The sequence below is a fragment of the Lucilia sericata genome, unplaced genomic scaffold (genome assembly GCF_015586225.1).
Source record: "Lucilia sericata isolate MDLA Ls3-8-SP2 unplaced genomic scaffold, ASM1558622v1 Contig002488F_arrow, whole genome shotgun sequence".
Lineage (NCBI taxonomy): Eukaryota > Metazoa > Arthropoda > Insecta > Diptera > Calliphoridae > Lucilia > Lucilia sericata.
Window position 1 is genome coordinate 17,980 of NW_023996266.1, and position 21,303 is coordinate 39,282.

At 30.9% G+C, this 21,303-nt stretch overlaps 1 protein-coding gene across 2 annotated transcripts in view; it reads left to right on the plus strand.

Moving 5' to 3' along the window:
* LOC119614004 (sodium-dependent nutrient amino acid transporter 1) overlaps positions 1-21,303 on the plus strand; it is a 43,647-nt gene that overhangs the window by 14,741 nt on the left and 7,603 nt on the right. The window contains exons 2-3 of one of the 2 annotated variants that reach the window (XM_037970080.1): positions 18,208-18,626; positions 18,797-19,109. In XM_037970080.1, the coding sequence (XP_037826008.1) occupies positions 18,251-18,626; positions 18,797-19,109 (689 nt within the window). In that variant the 5' untranslated portion in view covers positions 18,208-18,250. The remainder of the gene's footprint in view (positions 1-18,207; positions 18,627-18,796; positions 19,110-21,303) is intronic. The other variant, XM_037970082.1, reaches the window with a different exon arrangement.

The following is a 21,303-nucleotide window of genomic DNA, read 5'->3' on the forward strand; positions in this document are numbered from 1 at the left end:
TAGACTATAGACTAGACTATAGACTAGACTATAGACTAGACTATAGACTAGACTATAGACTAGACTATAGACTAGACTATAGACTAGACTATAGACTAGACTATAGACTGGACTATAGACTGGACTATAGACTAGACTATAGACTAGACTATAGACTAGACTATAGACTAGACTATAGACTAGACTATAGACTAGACTATAGACTAGACTATAGACTAGAGACTAGACTATAGACTAGACTATAGACTAGACTATAGACTAGACTATAGACTAGACTAGAGACTAGACTATAGACTAGACTATAGACTAGACTATAGACTAGACTATAGACTAGACTATAGACTAGACTATATAGACTAGACTATAGACTAGACTATAGACTAGACTATAGACTAGACTATATAGACTAGACTATAGACTAGACTATAGACTAGACTATAGACTAGACTATAGACTAGACTATAGACTAGACTATAGACTAGACTATAGACTAGACTATAGACTAGACTATAGGACTAGACTAGACTAACTATAGACGACTATAGACTAGACTATAGACTAGACTATAGACTAGACTATAGACTAGACTATAGACTAGACTATAGACTAGACTATAGACTAGACTATAGACTAGACTATAGACTAGACTATAGACTAAACTATAGGCCAGTCTATGGACTGGAAGATAGACTATTGACAAAATTGTAGACTAGAATAGCCTACTATTAAATTTTATTTAATTATTTTCCTTCCTTCTGACATTTATCACATGTTATTGTCATTCCATTAGACTTTGATTAAATAGTTGTTATAAACCTAAAACCAAAACTCATTTATCTTTATAATCGCTACATCTTTAATAAAAAACGCATTATCTTTTGTTGCCATTTTTTTGCTCGGTTGTGGTTGTCTTTTTATAAAAATAAAAAGTTGTCGAAATATAAAAAATTACGGTAACCTTGTTTTGAATTTCTGTTTTTTATGAGTAAAATTTTTGTTAAATCAAATAAGATAAATGTAATAATTTGAAAAATTAGCATAACAGGCGGCTATATAATGATAAGTATAATTAAAATATTTTTTATAATTATTACAAATTTCTTTAAAGAAACTCTTATAATAAAAGTATTTGCAAATTTGTTTTTAAAGTTATGAAAGAGCGATGATAATTGTACAGCTTAAGGCAAGATTTCAAAAATATTTTAACTTTAAAATAATCATAAAATTTATTATTAAATAATTTACTAAAGTTATAAAATCAGGAAATAAAAACTTACTACATCCCCTTTTATTGTAAAAAATATTTACACAAAGTTTTCGTATTTAAGATTAATTATTCCGGTTTGTTCTATTTTACTTTCACTTTTTCTACTTAGTTGTTAGTATTTCTAGTTTATTAAATAAACAAATAAATAAGTTTTAAACAAATCCAATTAATTAACTCTCACAAAACAAAGAATTCAAAAAAAAAAAAAAAAATACAATAAATTTTATTTGCAATTTTTTCAATTACATATAGCCTTTAATTAAAGTGTCAGTGTTTTAATGATTTCCGATTTTAATTTAACAAAATATTATATATGGTTTTATAAATTGTTAATAGCAAAGTAATGTAATAACAATACATTGTAAATAAATCATGTAATCATTGACACCACCCTCTAATTATTATTAAAAATTAACTTCCGATTTGAACAGTTAGTTAGTTAGTTAGTTAGTTAGTTAGTTAGTTAGTTAGTTAGTTAGTTAGTTAGTTAGTTAGTTAGTTAGTTAGTTAGTTAGTTAGTAGTTAGTTAGTTAGTTAGTTAGTTAGTTAGTTAGTTAGTTAGTTAGTTAGTTAGTTAGTTAGTTAGTTAGTTAGTTAGTTAGTTAGTTAGTAGTTAGTTAGTAGTTAGTAGTTAGTTAGTTAGTTAGTTAGTTAGTTAGTTAGTTAGTTAGTTAGTAGTTAGTTAGTTAGTTAGTTAGTTAGTTAGTTAGTTAGTTAGTTAGTTAGTTAGTTAGTTAGTTAGTTAGTTAGTTAGTAGTTAGTTAGTTAGTTAGTTAGTTAGTTAGTTAGTTAGTTAGTTAGTTAGTTAGTAGTTAGTTAGTAGTTAGTTAGTTAGTTCGTTAGTTAGTTAGTTAGTTAGTAGTTAGTTAGTTAGTTAGTTAGTAGTTAGTTAGTTAGTTAGTTAGTTAGTTAGTTAGTTAGTTAGTTAGTTAGTTAGTTAGTTAGTTAGTTAGTTAGTTAGTTAGTTAGTTAGTTAGTTAGTTAGTTAGTAGTTAGTTAGTTAGTTAGTTAGTAGTTAGTTAGTTAGTTAGTTAGTAGTTAGTTAGTTAGTTAGTTAGTTAGTTAGTTAGTAGTTAGTTAGTTAGTTAGTAGTTAGTTAGTTAGTTAGTTAGTTAGTAGTTAGTTAGTTAGTTAGTTAGTTAGTTAGTTAGTTAGTTAGTTAGTTAGTTAGTAGTTAGTTAGTTAGTTAGTTAGTTAGTTAGTTAGTTAGTTAGTTAGTTAGTTAGTTACTTAGTTAGTTAGACTGACTGTAGATTATTAAGATTATAGACTAGACTATTGACTAGACTATTGACAAGACTATATACTAGAGTATAGACTAGACTATATACTACATTATAGACTAGACTATAGACTAGACTATAGACTAGACTATAGACTAGACTATAGACTAGACTATAGACTAGACTATAGACTAGACTATAGACTACAATATAGACTAGACTAGACTATAGACTATACTATAGACTATACTATAGACTAGACTATAGACTAGACTATAGACTGGACTATAGACTAGCCTATAGACTAGACTAGACTATAGACTAGACTACAGACTAGTCTATAGTCTAGTCTACTAGAATATAGACTACACTATATACTAGCCTATAGACTATACTATAGACTAGACTATAAACTAGACTATAAACTAGACTATATACTAGACTATAGACTAGACTATAGACTAGACTATAAACTAGACTATAGACTAGACTATAAACTAGACTATAGACTAGACTGTAGACTAGACTACAGACTAGAGTATAGACTAGACTATTGACTAGACTATTGACAAGACTATATACTAGACTATAGACTAGAATATAGACTACACTATATACTAGCCTATAGACTATACTATAGACAAGACTATAAACTAGACTATAAACTAGACCATAGACTAGACTATAGACTAGACTATAGACTAGACTATAAACTAGAGTATAGACTAGACTGTAGACTAGACCATAGACTAGACTATAAACTAGACTATAGACTAGACTGTAGACTAGAATAAAGCCTTGACTATAGACTAGACTATTGACTAGAATATAGCCTAGAATATAGACTAGACTGTAGGCTAGACTATAGACTAAACTATAGACCAGATCCATTACATGTGCCTCAGGTGTGAATCGAAACCACGTCGTCTGGTCTAACAGACTATAAAACTAACTACTAACCTATTGGAGGCCACACAATTCTTAACTTTAAATTATAGGTAAAGTTTTAACCATTATTTATATTCCTTAGTCCCGTGACTTGTGCCAAGTGGGCGTGTTCCTCAATTTCAACAACTCAAGAAGTTTATGATTAAAATCATAAAAATATTTGGGAATATTTTGACTTTATTCAAATTGTGGACTTTGTCTCTGAAACATAAACTAACCATCCCCCTTTTTCAAGTTTTATCTCTTTTTTAATCATAAACCATTTCAATATAAAAATTAACACTATTATATGGATCTAGTAAACTTTAAATCTTATCTGTTAACTATGAATGAATTAGTTGTAGTTTAACTTTTTTTTAACAATCAGTAGGTCAACAACAATTTAACTGTTAGTTAACTTAATCTATGAGCTATATAGTTTATTTAACCAATAAATGTTTGCTGAAACTATTTTCAAAAATATTTGCATAACCTAATCTGATTAAAACCCGATATTTTATTTGAAGACTATTAAATATAAATTTATCATATAAAATAATCTAATTTAATACAATAGGTCCAATTAATGTGCTAGTTATTTTCGAGGTAGGATCTGTATATAGTTAAAACACGGTCACGTTGTAACAATGACGACCAAACATTTTTCCGGGACACGTAGTAATAAAAGCACTAAAAAACCTTTTTATTGTAGTTGGAAATCTTAGATCAAAAAATTCAGTAATTTCCCTTGATTCTTGTATAAATAAAATTTTTTTCTTAATTTTATTATTTGACATATCTTTTAAATCAAATTAATTGTACTAACGATTTATTTAAGGTATAGTTTTCTATGACTTTGAGTTCAATGTTACAACTATAATTAAAGTCTAACATCAGATGATCGATAATGAACAGAATTTTAAATAAGTCTAACCTTTGGACATGAAATTGAAAACAATAACTTTGAAAAAGAGTTTACATTAAAGTTGATATAACAAATCATGTTAAAAGTTATCTTAAGATATATCAACATTACAACTAAAACGATCAATAATCATAGACTAGTCTATACTATTAACTGTAGCCTTGATTATAGTTCAAACTATAGACTAGACCTTAGTCCACAACATAGACTAAGCTATTGTCCAAAATATGGCTAAAAATATATACTTGACTATATATAGTCTATAAAATATACTATTTCCAAACTAGACAATATATAGTACATACTATAGAGTTGACTATAGTCTAGAATATAGACGACTGCACTACAGTCCGGTCTATAGACTTAACTATAGTCCAGTATATAGACTAAACTACAGTATAGACTAGACTGCAGTACAGACTAGACTATAGTCCAGATTATAGATTAGACTATAGTCCATACTACAGATTAGACTATAGGCCAGACCGTAGACTAGGCTGTAATTCATACTAAAGACTATAGTCCATACTACTGACTAGACTATAGAACAAACATTGAACTAGACTAGACTATAGTTCAGACTATAGACTAAACTATAGTCCAGACTATAGACTAAACTATAGTCCAGACTATAGACTAAACTATAGTCCAGACTATAGACTAAACTATAGTCCAGACTATAGACTAAACTATAGTCCAGACTATAGACTAAACTATAGTCCAGACTATAGACTAAACAATAGTCCAGACTATAGACTAAACTATAGTCCAGACTATAGACTAAAGTATAGTCCAGACTCTAGTTGAGACTATTGACTAAACTATAGGTCAGACAATAGTCCAGACTATGGACAAGACTATAGTCCAGACTATGGACTAGACTATAGTCCAGGCTATGGACTAGACTATAGTGCAGACTATGGACTAGACTATAGTTCAGACCATGGACTAGATTATAGTGCAGACTATAGTCCATAGTCTAGTATATAATACAGACTATTGACTAATCTATAGTTCAGACTACACTATAGTCCAGACTATAAACTAAACTATAGTCCATACTACTGACTAGACTATATAACAGACTTTAAACTACAATACACGATTATATTAAAATAAATAATCCGTAGACTAGACTATAGTTCAGACTATAGACTAAACTATAGTCCAGACTAAAGACTAAACTATAGTCCAGACTATAGACTAAACTATAGTCCATACTATAGTCTAAACCATAGTCCAGACTATGGACTAGACTCTAGTCTAGACTATAGACTACACTATGGACAATACTATAGTCCAGACTATGGGCTAGACTCTAGTCCAGACTATAGACTATACTATAGACTAGACTATAGTTCAGACTATAGACTAGACTATAGTTCAGACAATGGACTAGATTATAATCCAGACAATGGACTAGACTATAGTCCGGACTATGGACTAGACTATAGTCCAGACTATAGACTAGACTATAGGCCAGACAATAGACTAGACTATAGTTCAAACTTTTGACTAGATAATAGTCCAGACTATAGTCCATAGTCTAGTATATAATACAGACTATAGACTAATCCAGACTTGACTTTAGTCCAGACTGTAAACTAGACTATAGTCCATACTACTGACTAGACTATGGAACAAACTTTAAACTACAATACAGGATTATATTAAAGTATATCCGTATATACTACCAGACATGTGTAGGTCCAATATTTTTAATAAGAACTTGATTTTAACTAAATCAAACCAGCTATAACTAATATTAAGGGGTCAATAATTTGTTAATTAAGTTTTGTTTTCCCAAAATGCAGGCAATTTAAAATATATACAACATTTCGTTATTTAATTGTTGTTGGTGATATACGGATTTAATTTATGCAAAACAATAATTTACTTCACTGCAAACATGTCTATATAAATAAAGTCTGATGAGCGAGTATAATTTTTAATTCGCCCGATTTAAATGTTTATAAAAAAAGTGGTTCAACATTTTTTTTGTATGTATTTTTATTACAACCAGTTTAATAAAAACAGCAACAACACGCACCACACTATTCACGTCATACTCCGGTACTATATACAAGTATTTATTGGTAGACGACAGACAGACAGACAACGTTGTTTTGATGGCCTTGACCATCAAAAAAAAAACTGTTAGTTTTTACTAATTTAGATGGATTAAATATTTGTAACTGGTATCTCTTAGGCCGTTAACTAAAGAGTTATTATTGAGCAAAAAAATAGATTGTTTTGTGGTTTTGGGAAGCACAATGCGATCGGTTGATTCACTTTTAGTTTTATTTAAAAAACTAGTTTTTCTTACAACTGTTGCATGTTTTAAGTGCAATGTAACTGGTTGTAACTTGTGGTTTAGTGGTACGTACATATTGGTTTACTAACCTGTATGTGTTGCAACAGGCTGAAGCTATTGTTAAGGAAAAGGTTAAACTTTTTGATAAATGTTACTTTATGTAAATAGTAAATGTGAACAAATCTGCACATAGGGTCAATAGGCATTAAAATCAGTATCAAAAATGCAAAACTTGTGGAATTGCAAAGAAATTTTTCTATTTTACAAAAATTTGACTTTACCATTTAAAAGGGAGACTAAACTTTATCTTTTCATGGTTATAAGGAAATGTAAGCTTTTATCTAAAAGTTTTGCATATAAAATTCTTAGCTATAAAAAAGTTTCAAAAATACTGCAGTCATAAGGAAATCTTAAATACATATGTATATAATATTGCTCAATCATCAACCACAGGTTTAACTGATAAAAAACCGTCTGGGACGGACATCTATCTTAGACGTGTCTGGCGTAATACCATAGCAACTATAGTGAACTTAGAAAAAACCTATTAACGTATTGCATTTTGCACGTCTCTTAAATATTATCATTTAATAAAAATAATGTTGGCCCTAAACGAAAAAAAAAAATGAAATATTTCTAATCTGTCAGATAAAATTAGTTTATAACTTAACGTTCATTAAATGATTTGATAGTAATTGCAATTTAGTTGTTAAGAAAAAGTGACAATATAAAATGTTTAAACATCTATCTTTATTATAAACAAAATATAATAAAATAATGTTTATAAAAAAAATGCATTTAATTAGCCTTAAACCGATTAAATGTGACTGAAGTTTTTTTTTAACACATAGAATAGGAAAACATGTAAACAATAAGTAGAAAGTCGAAGTGACAAGCACTTTAAACGAAATATATACTTAAAAATGATTTGAAGAAAAATCAAAATTTCATTCAATACATGAGCAACGTTAAGATCACCTTTAACAAATATTTGATAAAACTATCGTGTATTTTTTAAGACCATTAGAACTGAAAAGTGTAAGAAAATCAAAGAGAAAAGTAAATAATAGACTAGACTAAAGACTAGACTATAGACTAGACTATAGACTAGACTATAGACTAGACTATAGACTAGACTATAGACTAGACTATAGACTAGACTATAGACTAGACTATAGACTAGACTATAGACTAGACTATAGACTAGACTATAGACTAGACTATAGACTAGACTATAGACTAGACTATAGACTAGACTATAGACTAGACCATAGACTAGACTATAGACTAGACCATAGACTAGACTATAGACTAGACTATAGACTAGACTATAGACTAGACTATAGACTAGACTATAGACTAGACTATAGACTAGACTATAGACTATAGACTATAGACTATAGACTAGACTAGACTAGACTAGACTAGACTAGACTAGACTAGACTAGACTAGACTAGACTAGACTAGACTAGACTAGACTAGACTAGACTAGACTAGACTAGACTAGACTATAGACTAGACTATAGACTAGACTATAGACTAGACTATAGACTAGACTATAGACTAGACTATAGACTAGACTATAGACTAGACTATAGACTAGACTATAGACTAGACTATAGACTAGACTATAGACTAGACTATAGACTAGACTATAGACTAGACTATAGACTAGACTATAGACTAGACTATAGACTAGACTATAGACTAGACTATAGACTAGACTATAGACTAGACTATAGACTAGACTATAGACTAGACTATAGACTAGACTATAGACTAGACTATAGACTAGACTATAGACTAGACTATAGACTAGACTATAGACTAGACTATAGACTAGACTATAGACTAGACTATAGACTAGACTATAGACTAGACTATAGACTAGACTATAGACTAGACTATAGACTAGACTATAGACTAGACTACTCGACTACAGACTAGACTGTAGACTAGACTATAGACTAGACTATAGACTAGACTATAGACTAGACTATAGACTAGACTATAGACTAGACTATAGACTAGACTATAGACTAGACTATAGACTAGACTATAGACTAGACTATAGACTAGACTATAGACTAGACTATAGACTAGACTATAGACTAGACTTTACTACTATAGACTAGACTATAGACTAGACTATAGACTAGACTATAGACTAGACTACAGACTAGGCTATAGACTAGACTAGACTATAGGCTAGGCTATAGACTAGGACTATAGACTAGACTATAGACTAGACTATAGACTAGACTATAGACTAGACTATAGACTAGACTAGACTATAGACTAGACTATAGACTAGACTATAGACTAGACTATAGACTAGACTATAGACTAGACTATAGACTGACTATAGACTAGACTATAGACTAGACTATAGACTAGACTATAGACTAGACTAACTAGACTATAGACTAGACTATAGACTAGACTATAGACTAGACTATAGACTAGACTATAGACTAGACTATAGACTAAACTATAGACTAGGCTATTGACTAGACTATAGACTAGACTATAGACTAGACTATAGACTAGACTATAGACTAGACTATAGGCCAGACTATAGGCCAGACTATAGGCCAGACTATAGGCCAGACTAGACTATAGACTAGACTATAGCCCAGACTATAGACTAGACTATAGATTACACTAGACTATGGACTACACAATGGACTACACTATAGACTATAGACTACACTATAGACTAGACTATAAACTAGACCATAGACTAGACTATAGTTAAGACTATAGATTTTTCTATAGTCCAGACTATTGACTGTTCTATAGTCAAGACTTAACACTGCTCTATAGCCACTACTACACTACTACTGCTCTATAGTGAGGAATATGAATTGTTTTGTAGTGTAGATTATAGTTAGTTCTTTTAGCGAAATCCATAGACTTTTTATAGTCAAATTTAATATAAGCAAATAGGTACTAAATTTAATAAAGAAACAAAAACAAATTGTACTAGTAATTTCAAATCACTCACCTTTTACTTTTGTTGTACAAATAAAGATATTCTCCCGTATGTATTTCCTTGCATACAAAAATAATATGTATTTCCATTTTGCAACACATACATACACACGGTATACATAACAACTCCTTGTATAAACTATTGTAAACAATGATCAGCTGCGCTATCGATGTCACCTTGTATTCAGTACACCATGTACATACATTTATATTTTTTATATTTACATATGTACATAAGCTCCAACTCTTTTTCTTTTACTTTTTTTCATTATTTTTCACACCTTCTTTGCCTCAGACTTTTTTCCAAACAATTTTTTTTTCTTACGCTTTATCATCACTTAACAAAACAAATGGCGCGACAAAAGAAAACCACCGAAAACTACCGGCGCTCGGCCTAACAAAATTGCATAGCATTTTTGGCAGCTTTTAAAACTCTTTTTGAAACTAATAATTTAACACTTTTCTATAAACATTTTTCCATCACGATATTTATAAACAATTTTCAACAAAAATATTTCAATTAGAACAATTAATTAACGCTTTAGATTAATTTAAACAGGACAATTGACACTAAACAACCGAACACTTTAGAAATTTTTAACAACTAAAGAAGAAGACAAATAACGAAAGCAACAAATGGTAATAGAAAATGTCATTGTTGTTGTTGCTATTGTTATTATTACACTCCAACTCTCCCACTGCCTCCTTTGAATAATGCTTTCTCATATCATCACAAAACGAATGGGTAGGCAAAAGAAAACAACCGACAAACGCTAGGCTTAACAAAATTGCATAGAATTTTTGGCAAAATTTTAAAACACTATTTTAAACAAATAATTTAAAACTTTTCTATAAACATTTTCCATAACGGTATTTATAAACAATCTTCAACAAAAATATTTCAATAATGACAATTAATTAACGCTTTAGATTAATTTAAACAGGAGTACTGACACTAAACAACCGAACACTTTACAAATTTTTGGCAACTAAAGAAGAAGACAAATAACTAAAGCAACAAATGGTAATAGAAATTGTCACTTTTGTTGTTTTTGTTGTTATTAGTACTCCTTTTAAAGAGCAAATATCTCATAACAATAACAACAACAACTGCAATAAGTGATGGATGCTTTTTGTTATTGTTCCATTTCAATAGTTCTCTTAATATTTCTAAAGTGTTCGGTTGTTTAAGGTTAATGCTACTGTTTAAATAAAGCTAAAACGTTAATAAATTGTTAATAATAAAATATTTTTGTTGTATAATATTAAACAAATGTTAAATTATATCGGAGTATAAAAATATTTATGAAAAAAGTGTTAGAAAATTTAATAAAAATGTGCAATTTGCCAAAATTGTTAAGGCAATTGGTAGATGTTTCTTGGTTTCCAGGGTTATTCGTAAGCAGCCAAATACGAAAGAGTGTGTTGTTGAGTGGGAGTGAAAGAGGAGGTATAAATTATTTGTATGTAAACAAAATTGTATGTTAACAATAAATGAGAGATTAATTATTGTTTAAGCTGTGAAATAAGGAGACAACTACAATAACAACAACAATAAAGGTAAATACCAGGCACGGAAAATTGAAATTTTAAAATAGTTCTAACTTAAAACAAAACAAGTAAGAAATTATAGTCGGGTGAGGCCGACCATATAATACCCTACACCTGTTACAAAAATATAATGTGATTTAGTTTTTATAACATTCATGAGGGTCATCATGGCAAGTATAGAACTTGGTTTTGTCGAGATACGAGTATATTAAGCATAATTATGAACTTAAAAGCCCTATTCGGCCGGTTCAGTTGTATGGAGGCTAGGTGAAATAATGGACCGATGTTAACCATTTCCAATAGACTTCGTCTCCGGTACCATAGAAGATCATGTACCAAATTTCATTGAATTATCTTCAAAATTGCGACCTGTAGTTTGATTACAAAGTTTACAAGCCCTATTCGGGGGTTCAGTTGTATGGGGGCTCAGTGAAATATTAGACCGATCTCTAACATTTTCAATAGGCTTTGTCCCTCGAACAATAGAAGATCATGTACAGATGGAAGGACATGACTTTACGGTCATGTCATATTATTGGGAGTTACAAACATCAACACAAACCCACTAAAGTGGTGTAGGGTATAAATAGTACTTTTAAAGTTTTAAAGTATTAAATTAATTTCCCACTAGACTAAGTATAGACCAAAATATAGACTAGTCTATTGACTGAACTACAGACTAGACTATAGACTAGATTATAGACTAGACTGTAGAGTAGACTATAGACTAGACTATAGGTTAAACTATAGACTAGACTATAGATTAGACTACAATCTAGACAATAGACAATACTATAGAATAGACTATAGACTAGTCTATAGATTGGACTATATACTAGACTATAGACTAGACTATATACTAGAATATAGACTGGACTATAGACTATACCATAGAATTGACTATATATTAGACTATAGACTAGCTATTCTATAGACTAGACTATAGACCGTATTATCGATTATACTATCGACTTGACTATAGTACAGACTATAGACTAGACTCTAGACTAGTTTATAGACATGACTATAGACTAGACTATCGACTAGACTATAGAATATATTATAGACTACACTATAGACCAGACTATAGTATAGCCTATATATACGACTAAAGATTAGACTAGATTACAGACTATACTATAGGTTAGACTATATACTAGACTATTGATTAGATAACTTTTATACTATAGAATAGACTATAGAGTAGAATATAAACTAGACTTTAGAATAGACTATGGACTAGACTATAGAATGAACTATAGACTAGACTCTAAACTAGACTATAGACTAGTCTATAGACTAAAGACTAGACTATATACTAGACTATAGACTGGACTATCGACTAGAATATAGACTATACCATATACTAGACTATAGAATAGACAAAGGCTAAATTATAGACTATACTATGAACTAGATTATAGGCTAGAATTTACAATATACCATAGACTTGACTATAGACTGGACTATAGACTAGGGTAGACTACTATACTATAGACTAGACTATAGAATATAATATGGACTAGAGTATAGAATAGACTATAGACTAGACTATGGAATAGACTATAGACTAGACTATAGAATAAAAATTGAACACATCGCTGAACACAGTTTTGCCACAAGACAACGATCTAGTCAGTTTTGCTGTATCGAGGGCCGATTTTCAAAGTTAATTTTCAATAACTTGTTAGCGTTATTGAAGCGTCAATCTATTCATAATAATTTGCCATTATGTTGAGGTCTTTCTGAAGCACAAACTAAAATTGTGATAAATATGAGATCGTTTGTAAAGATTATTGCCTCAAATATTTTAACAATGTGTATAGTTTTCTTAAATAAATGTATGTATGTAGGGTGTTAACATTTTTTATTGTTATTACTCGTATTTTGATACGTAGTATTTCAATTTGATTTTAATTTAATTGTTGTTATAAATAATTTGATTTATATTTAGTATTTGCGGCATATTTAAAGCTATTTTTGTATAAGAAATGTTAAATGTATTTTTACGGTAGATCGTAAAAGTGAAAAAAAAAAAAATTAAATATAGAAAGTTTTATTTATCCAAAATCAAGGGCATTTATGTAATTGACTTTAATTGAAATATTTGGTAACCCCATTTTATAAATGGCTTGCTAATTAAATGTTCAATTTAAAGCCATATAAATATAATTATAAAGTCTTGCAAATTAACTACACATGATGTTATTTTTCTGGACCAATTGTTAAATATTTTTTAACAATTTTGAAATTAATTTGATAGTTTAACAGGGTGAATATTTCATGTTAATTCAACTTGGCAAGTTTGCACAGTATTTCTTAAAGCTATTGGTTGGAGGAAACAGTAGTTTCAAGTAATTTTCTATCGAATAATTCTTAAATATTCAAATTACTTTCCCATATTTAACGCTTAATGATACCTCATAAAAAAGTTTATTTTAAACTTGATCTAATTTCATTACTTTTACAACTCCCAGTATGATGAAATAAACAGTAAAACTAACATAATACGTATAAGTGCGAGCACACTGTCAGTTTTTATTACACACAGAGTAGAGTACCCAGTAATAAAAACCAGATTGTGTTAAGGGGGAAATTTTTTTTATTAATATTTTGTCAAATATTGACATATCTATTAAAGTTTGTTTTGATACTATTTTTCCTCAAGTATTTTTATAATTATAAACAAAAAACAAAGAAATTTTTTAGAACATTTTTTTTTAGCAATAAAAGTGTTAATAAATAATAAAATAATAATAATTATGTGCTAAAACTTAAATAAAAACAAGTAAGAAAGTATAGTCGGGCGAGGCCGACCATATGATACCCTACACCAGTTATGAATATTAAATGTGATTTATTTTTCATAGTAAAGCATTTATTTTCAATATTCCCTTGTTCCGATACATTTAAGCAATTTATGGATGAAAAACTAATTTTCTGAAAGATGCTTTATATGGGGGCTAGGGGCAAATATGGACCAAGCCCGATAAAATTTTGTGAATATATTTATATTTACATAATATTTTATTGTGCTGAATTTCATCGCGATATTTGTGTTTATAAGTTAATTTGGGACATTCAAGTAATTTTCTGAAGGGGACTTTGTATGGGAGCTAGGGTCAAATGGGGCCCGATCTTTATGAAATTTGGCAGGGTCATCAAGACTTCTATAAAACTTAGTTGTGCCGTATTTTATCGATATATCTGTATATTTAACATAATTATGAGCTCAGAAGCCCTTTTCGGGGGGTTCTGTTCTATGGGGGCTAGGTGAAATAATGGACCGATTTTAACCATTTTCAATAGGCTTCGTCCTTGGGTCAAATAAAACGTGCGTGCCAAATTTCATCCAATTATCTTGAAAATTGCGACCTGTAGCTTGCGCACAAGGTTTACATGGACAGCCAGCCAGCCAGCCAGCCAGACGGACGGACGGACGGACGGACGGACATAGCTTAATCGACTCAGAAAACGATTCTAAGCCGATTGGTATACTTTAAGGTGGGTCTAGGACGAATATTTTTGTATGTTACAAACATCAGCACAAATCCAATATACCCTCCCCACTAAAGTGGTGTAGGGTATAACAAAACCCATTTTTACGCTATATTTCTAATCTTGGTTATTGGTGTGTTTACGAGGTTAGAGTGAGAAGTTTATGATAATTATTTTAAAGAGATAATTGTGATAGGTGCCATTATAAAAAAAGGTAATGATATATTTCCTATTGAAATTCATCGTTAGCTCAAGAGTTTTATAGTCAGTTCAAAACTTTTGTCCATAGTCTAGTCTATAGAATAGTCTAAAGTCTAGTCTATAGTCTAGTCTATAGTCTAGTCTATAGTCTAGTCTATAGTCTAGTCAGTCTATAGTCTAGTCTATAGTCTAGTCTATAGTCTAGTCTATAGTCTAGTCTATAGTCTAGTCTATAGTCTAGTCTATAGTCTAGTCTATAGTTAGTCTATAGTCTAGTCTATAGTCCTAGTCTATAGTCTAGTCTATAGTCTAGTCTATAGTATAGTCTATAGTATAGTCTAGTCTATAGTCTAGTCTATAGTCTAGTCTAGTATAGTCTAGTCTATAGTCTAGTCTATAGTCTAGTCTATAGTCTAGTCTATAGTCTAGTCTATAGTCTATAGTCTAGTCTATAGTCTAGTCTATAGTCTAGTCTATAGTCTAGTCTAGTATGTCTAGTCTATAGTCTAGTCTATAGTCTAGTCTATAGTCTAGTCTATAGTCTAGTCTATAGTCTAGTCTATAGTCTAGTCTATAGTCTAGTCTATAGTCTAGTCTATAGTCTAGTCTATAGTCTAGTCTATAGTAGTCTATAGTCTAGTCTATAGTCTAGTCTATAGTCTAGTCTATAGTCTAGTCTATAGTCTAGTCTATAGTCTAGTCTATAGTCTAGTCTATAGTCTAGTCTATAGTCTAGTCTATAGTCTAGTCTATAGTCTAGTCTATAGTCTAGTCTATAGTCTAGTCTATAGTCTAGTCTATAGTCTAGTCTATAGTCTAGTCTATAGTCTAGTCTATAGTCTAGTCTATAGTCTAGTCTATAGTCTAGTCTATAGTCTAGTCTATAGTCTAGTCTATAGTCTAGTCTATAGTCTAGTCTATAGTCTAGTCTATAGTCTAGTCTATAGTCTAGTCTATAGTCTAGTCTATAGTCTAGTCTATAGTCTAGTCTATAGTCTAGTCTATAGTCTAGTCTATAGTCTAGTCTATAGTCTAGTCTATAGTCTAGTCTATAGTCTAGTCTATAGTCTAGTCTATAGTCTAGTCTATAGTCTAGTCTATAGTCTAGTCTATAGTCTAGTCTATAGTCTAGTCTATAGTCTAGTCTATAGTCTAGTCTATAGTCTAGTCTATAGTCTAGTCTAGTCTAGTCTATAGTCTAGTCTATAGTCTAGTCTATAGTTTAGTCTATAGTCTAGTCTATAGTCTAGTCTATAGTCTAGTCTATAGTCTAGTCTATAGTCTAGTCTATAGTCTAGTCTATAGTCTAGTCTATAGTCTAGTCTATAGTCTAGTCTATATTCTGGTCTATAGTCTAGTCTATAGTCTAGTCTATAGTCTAGTCTATAGTCTAGTCTATAGTCTAGTCTATAGTCTAGTCTATAGTCTAGTCTATAGTCTAGTCTATAGTCTAGTCTATAGTCTAGTCTATAGTCTAGTCTATAGTCAATAGTCTAGTCTAGTCTAGTCTATAGTCTAGTCTATAGTCTAGTCTATAGTCTAGTCTATAGTCTAGTCTATAGTCTAGTCTATAGTCTAGTCTATAGTCTAGTCTATAGTCTAGTCTATAGTCTAGTCTAGTCTATAGTCTAGTCTATAGTCTAGTCTATAGTCTAGTCTATAGTCTAGTCTATAGTCTAGTCTATAGTCTAGTCTATAGTCTAGTCTATAGTCTAGTCTATAGTCTAGTCTATAGTCTAGTCTATAGTCTAGTCTATAGTCTAGTCTATAGACTAGTCTATAGACTAGTCTATAGTCTAGTCTATAGTCTAGTCTATAGTCTAGTCTATAGTCTAGTCTATAGTCTAGTCTATAGTCTAGTCTATAGACTAGTCTATAGACTAGTCTATAGTCTAGTCTATAGTCTAGTCTATAGTCTAGTCTATAGTCTAGTCTATAGTCTAGTCTATAGTCTAGTCTATAGTCTAGTCTATAGTCTAGTCTATAGTCTAGTCTATAGTCTAGTCTATAGTCTAGTCTATAGTCTAGTCTATAGTCTAGTCTATAGTCTAGTCTATAGTCTAGTCTATAGTCTAGTCTATAGTCTAGTCTATAGTCTAGTCTATAGTCTAGTCTATAGTCTAGTCTATAGTCTAGTCTATAGTCTAGTCTATAGTCTAGTCTATAGTCTAGTCTATAGTCTAGTCTATAGTCTAGTCTATAGTCTAGTCTATAGTCTAGTCTATAGTCTAGTCTATAGTCTAGTCTATAGTCTAGTCTATAGTCTAGTCTATAGTCTAGTCTATAGTCTAGACTATAGTTTAGTCTATAGTCTAGACTATAGTTTAGTCTATAGTCTAGTCTATAGTCTAGTCTATAGTCTAGTCTATAGTCTAGTCTATAGTCTAGTCTATAGTCTAGTCTATAGTCTAGTCTATAGTCTAGTCTACAGTCTAGTCTATAGTCTAGTCAGTCTAGTCTATAGTCTAGTCTATAGTCTAGTCTATAGTCTAGTCTATAGTCTAGTCTATATTCTGGTCTATAGTCTAGTCTATAGTCTAGTCTATAGTCTAGTCTATAGTCTAGTCTATAGTCTAGTCTATAGTCTAGTCTATAGTCTAGTCTATAGTCTAGTCTATAGTCTAGTCTATAGTCTAGTCTATAGTCTAGTCTATAGTCTAGTCTATAGTCTAGTCTATAGTCTAGTCTATAGTCTAGTCTATAGTCTAGTCTATAGTCTAGTCTATAGTCTAGTCTATAGTCTAGTCTATAGTCTATAGTCTAGTCTATAGTCTAGTCTATAGTCTAGTCTATAGTCTAGTCTATAGTCTAGTCTATAGTCTAGTCTATAGTCTAGTCTATAGTCTAGTCTATAGTCTAGTCTATAGTCTAGTCTATAGTCTAGTCTATAGTCTAGTCTATAGTCTAGTCTATAGTCTAGTCTATAGTCTAGTCTATAGTCTAGTCTATAGTCTAGTCTATAGTCTAGTCTATAGTCTAGTCTATAGTCTAGTCTAGTCTAGTCTATAGTAGTCTAGTAGTCTATAGTCTAGTCTATAGTCTAGTCTATAGTCTAGTCTATAGTCTAGTCTATAGTCTAGTCTATAGTCTATAGTCTAGTCTATAGTCTAGTCTATAGTCTAGTCTATAGTCTAGTCTAGTCTATAGTCTAGTCTATAGTCTAGTCTATAGTATAGTCTACTCTTTAGACTATAAACCAGAAAATTTTCAAAAATTTCTTTAAAAGCTGAAATTATAAAAAATTTTAGAATTTTATTATCAATTTTTGAACTAAATTTTAAAAGTGTCTTTAAATTTTTTTTGCAGATTTTAAAAAATCATCTTAAAACAACACACACACACGCACAACATGACAACACCCCACGAGAATCCCGCCTTTGTTGGTGATGATGGACGAGGGGTCCCAAGTAAAAATAATGTAGAAGTGGGACGCATTACTAGCACAGATAATGCTATACCGCCTAAAGATAAACCCATGCCCGAACGTGATACCTGGGGTAAAGGTATTGAATTTTTACTCTCCTGCATAGCCATGTCCGTGGGTTTGGGCAATGTCTGGCGTTTTCCCTTCACCGCGCTCGACAATGGTGGTGGAGCGTTTCTGATACCTTATCTAGTGGTGTTGTTTCTAGTAGGTAAACCGATTTACTATTTAGAAATGATTATAGGACAATTTTCGAGTAGAGGATCTGTTAAGGTATTCGATTTGTGTCCGGCAATGAGAGGTAAGTTAAAGAGTTATAATTTCTCAAAAACATAAAAAAAATCATTTGTCTTTTGTCCGGAATGTTGTCTAAACTATTGTTCTATCTTTCCATAATTTTCCATAAACATTTTGTGCAACGTCCTTCTTCACTTTATGTGGCTTTTGTGTAATTTGTCTTGAAATGCTTAGGCGTTGGCATTGGTCAGATTGTCTCCATTTCCATGGTGACCACTTACTATGTGGCCATTATGGGCATGACTGTACGTTATTTGTTTGAATCCTTTAAATCACCTTTACCCTGGACTGAATGTAGAGATTCATGGAATGCTGTCTGTGTAGCCTCTGCAGAGGTTAATACTGCTGAAATTTTATATAGTGCCACTGATAATTTGACCAGCACTACCCTCCCCTCTATCATATCGAATGTATCATCTGTCATTTTGAATAATGTCACAAGTCTGAGTAGTGTTAAACCTAAATCTTCAGCTGAATTGTATTTTATGTAAGTTTTTGTTTTTGTCTCGAAATCGATGAATGAGAAATTTGTGATTTAGTTTTAAAGTATTTTTTGTTAACTGCATGTTTAGTTGTAATCACGTTCTAATAACTTTTTATTTAAATTTATGTGCATTTTTATTTGATAATGTTTTAACATTTTTATTGTAATATTTTGGAAACTAATTTGTAAGAAAAACTATTTTACTAACATTCACTTTTTGTTATTATTTCATATCTGTTTTAGAAACATCTTTGAAGTCATTTAAAAAGTCAAGTTATCTAATCTTGCCTTTTTAATTTATATAAAATTTGAGTGGACATTTATCAGTTATAACTAGATATCGGAAATACCCTATTTCCGTGTGTAGTATAGTGTAGTTAAATACTATTGAATACACTATAGACTAGTCAATAAACTAGACTATAGACTAGACTACAGATTAGACAATAGACTAGACTACACTATAGATTATAATGTAGACTACTAAAGACTAGACTGTAGAATATACTATAGACTAGACTATAGACCAGACTATAAACTATACTATAGACCAGACTGTAGACTATAGACCAGACTACAGACCAAATTATAGACTAGACCGCACTATATATTAGACATAATACTAGACTGCAGACTAGACTATAGACTAGACTATAGACTAGACTATAGACTAGACTATAGACTAGACTATAGACTAGACTAGACTATAGACTAGACTATAGACTAGACTATAGACTAGACTATAGACTAGACTATAGACTAGACTATAGACTAGACTATAGACTAGACTATAGACTAGACTATAGACTAGACTATAGACTAGACTATAGACTAGACTATAGACTAGACTATAGACTAGACTATAGACTAGACTATAGACTAGACTATAGACTAGACTATAGACTAGACTATAGACCTAGACTATAGACTAGACTATAGACTAGACTAGACTATAGACTAGACTATAGACTAGACTATAGACTAGACTATAGAACTAGACTATAGACTAGACTACAGACTAGACTACAGACTAGACTATAGACTAGACTATAGACTAGACTATAGACTAGACTATAGACTAGACTATAGACTAATAGACTAGACTATAGACTAGACTATAGACTGGACTATACTAGACTAGACTAAAGACTAGACTATAGACTAGACTATAGACCTAGACTATAGACTAGACTATAGACTAGACTATAGACTAGACTATAGACTAGATTATAGACTAGACTAGACTAGACTAGACTATAGACTAGACTATAGACTAGACTATAGACTAGACTATAGACTAGACTATAGACTAGACTAGACTATAGACTAGACTATAGACTAGACTATAGACTAGACTATAGACTAGACTATAGACTAGACTATAGACTAGACTATAGGACTAGACTAGACTACAGACTAGACTATAGGCTAGACTATAGACTAAACTATAGACTAGACTATAGACTAGACTATAGACTAGACTATAGACTAGAATATAGACCTAGACTACAGACTAGACATAGACTAGACTATAGACTAGACTATGACTAGACTATAGACCTAGACTATAGACTAAACTATAGACTAGACTATAGACTAGACTATAGACTAGACTATAGACTAGACTATAGACTAGACTACAGACTAGACTATAGACTAGACTATAGACTAGACTATAGACTAGACTATAGACTAGACTAGACTATAGACTAGACTAGACTAGACTATAGACTAGACTATAGACTAGACTATAGACTAGACTATAGACTAGACTATAGACTAGACTATAGACTAGACTATAGACTAGACTATAGACTAGACTATAGACTAGACTATAGGCTAGACTATAGACTAGACTATAGACTAGAGACTAGCTAGACTAGACTATAGACTAGACTATAGACTAGACTATAGACTAGACTAGACTATAGACTAGACTAGACTATAGACTAGACTAGACTAAGACTAGACTATAGACTAGACTAGACTATAGACTAGACTATAGACTAGACTATAGACTAGACTATAGACTAGACTAGACTAGACTATAGACTAGACTATAGACTAGACTATAGACTAGACTATAGACTAGACTATAGACTAGACTATAGACTAGACTATAGACTAGACTATAGACTAGACTATAGACTAGACTATAGACTAGACTATAGACTAGACTATAGACTAGACTATAGAC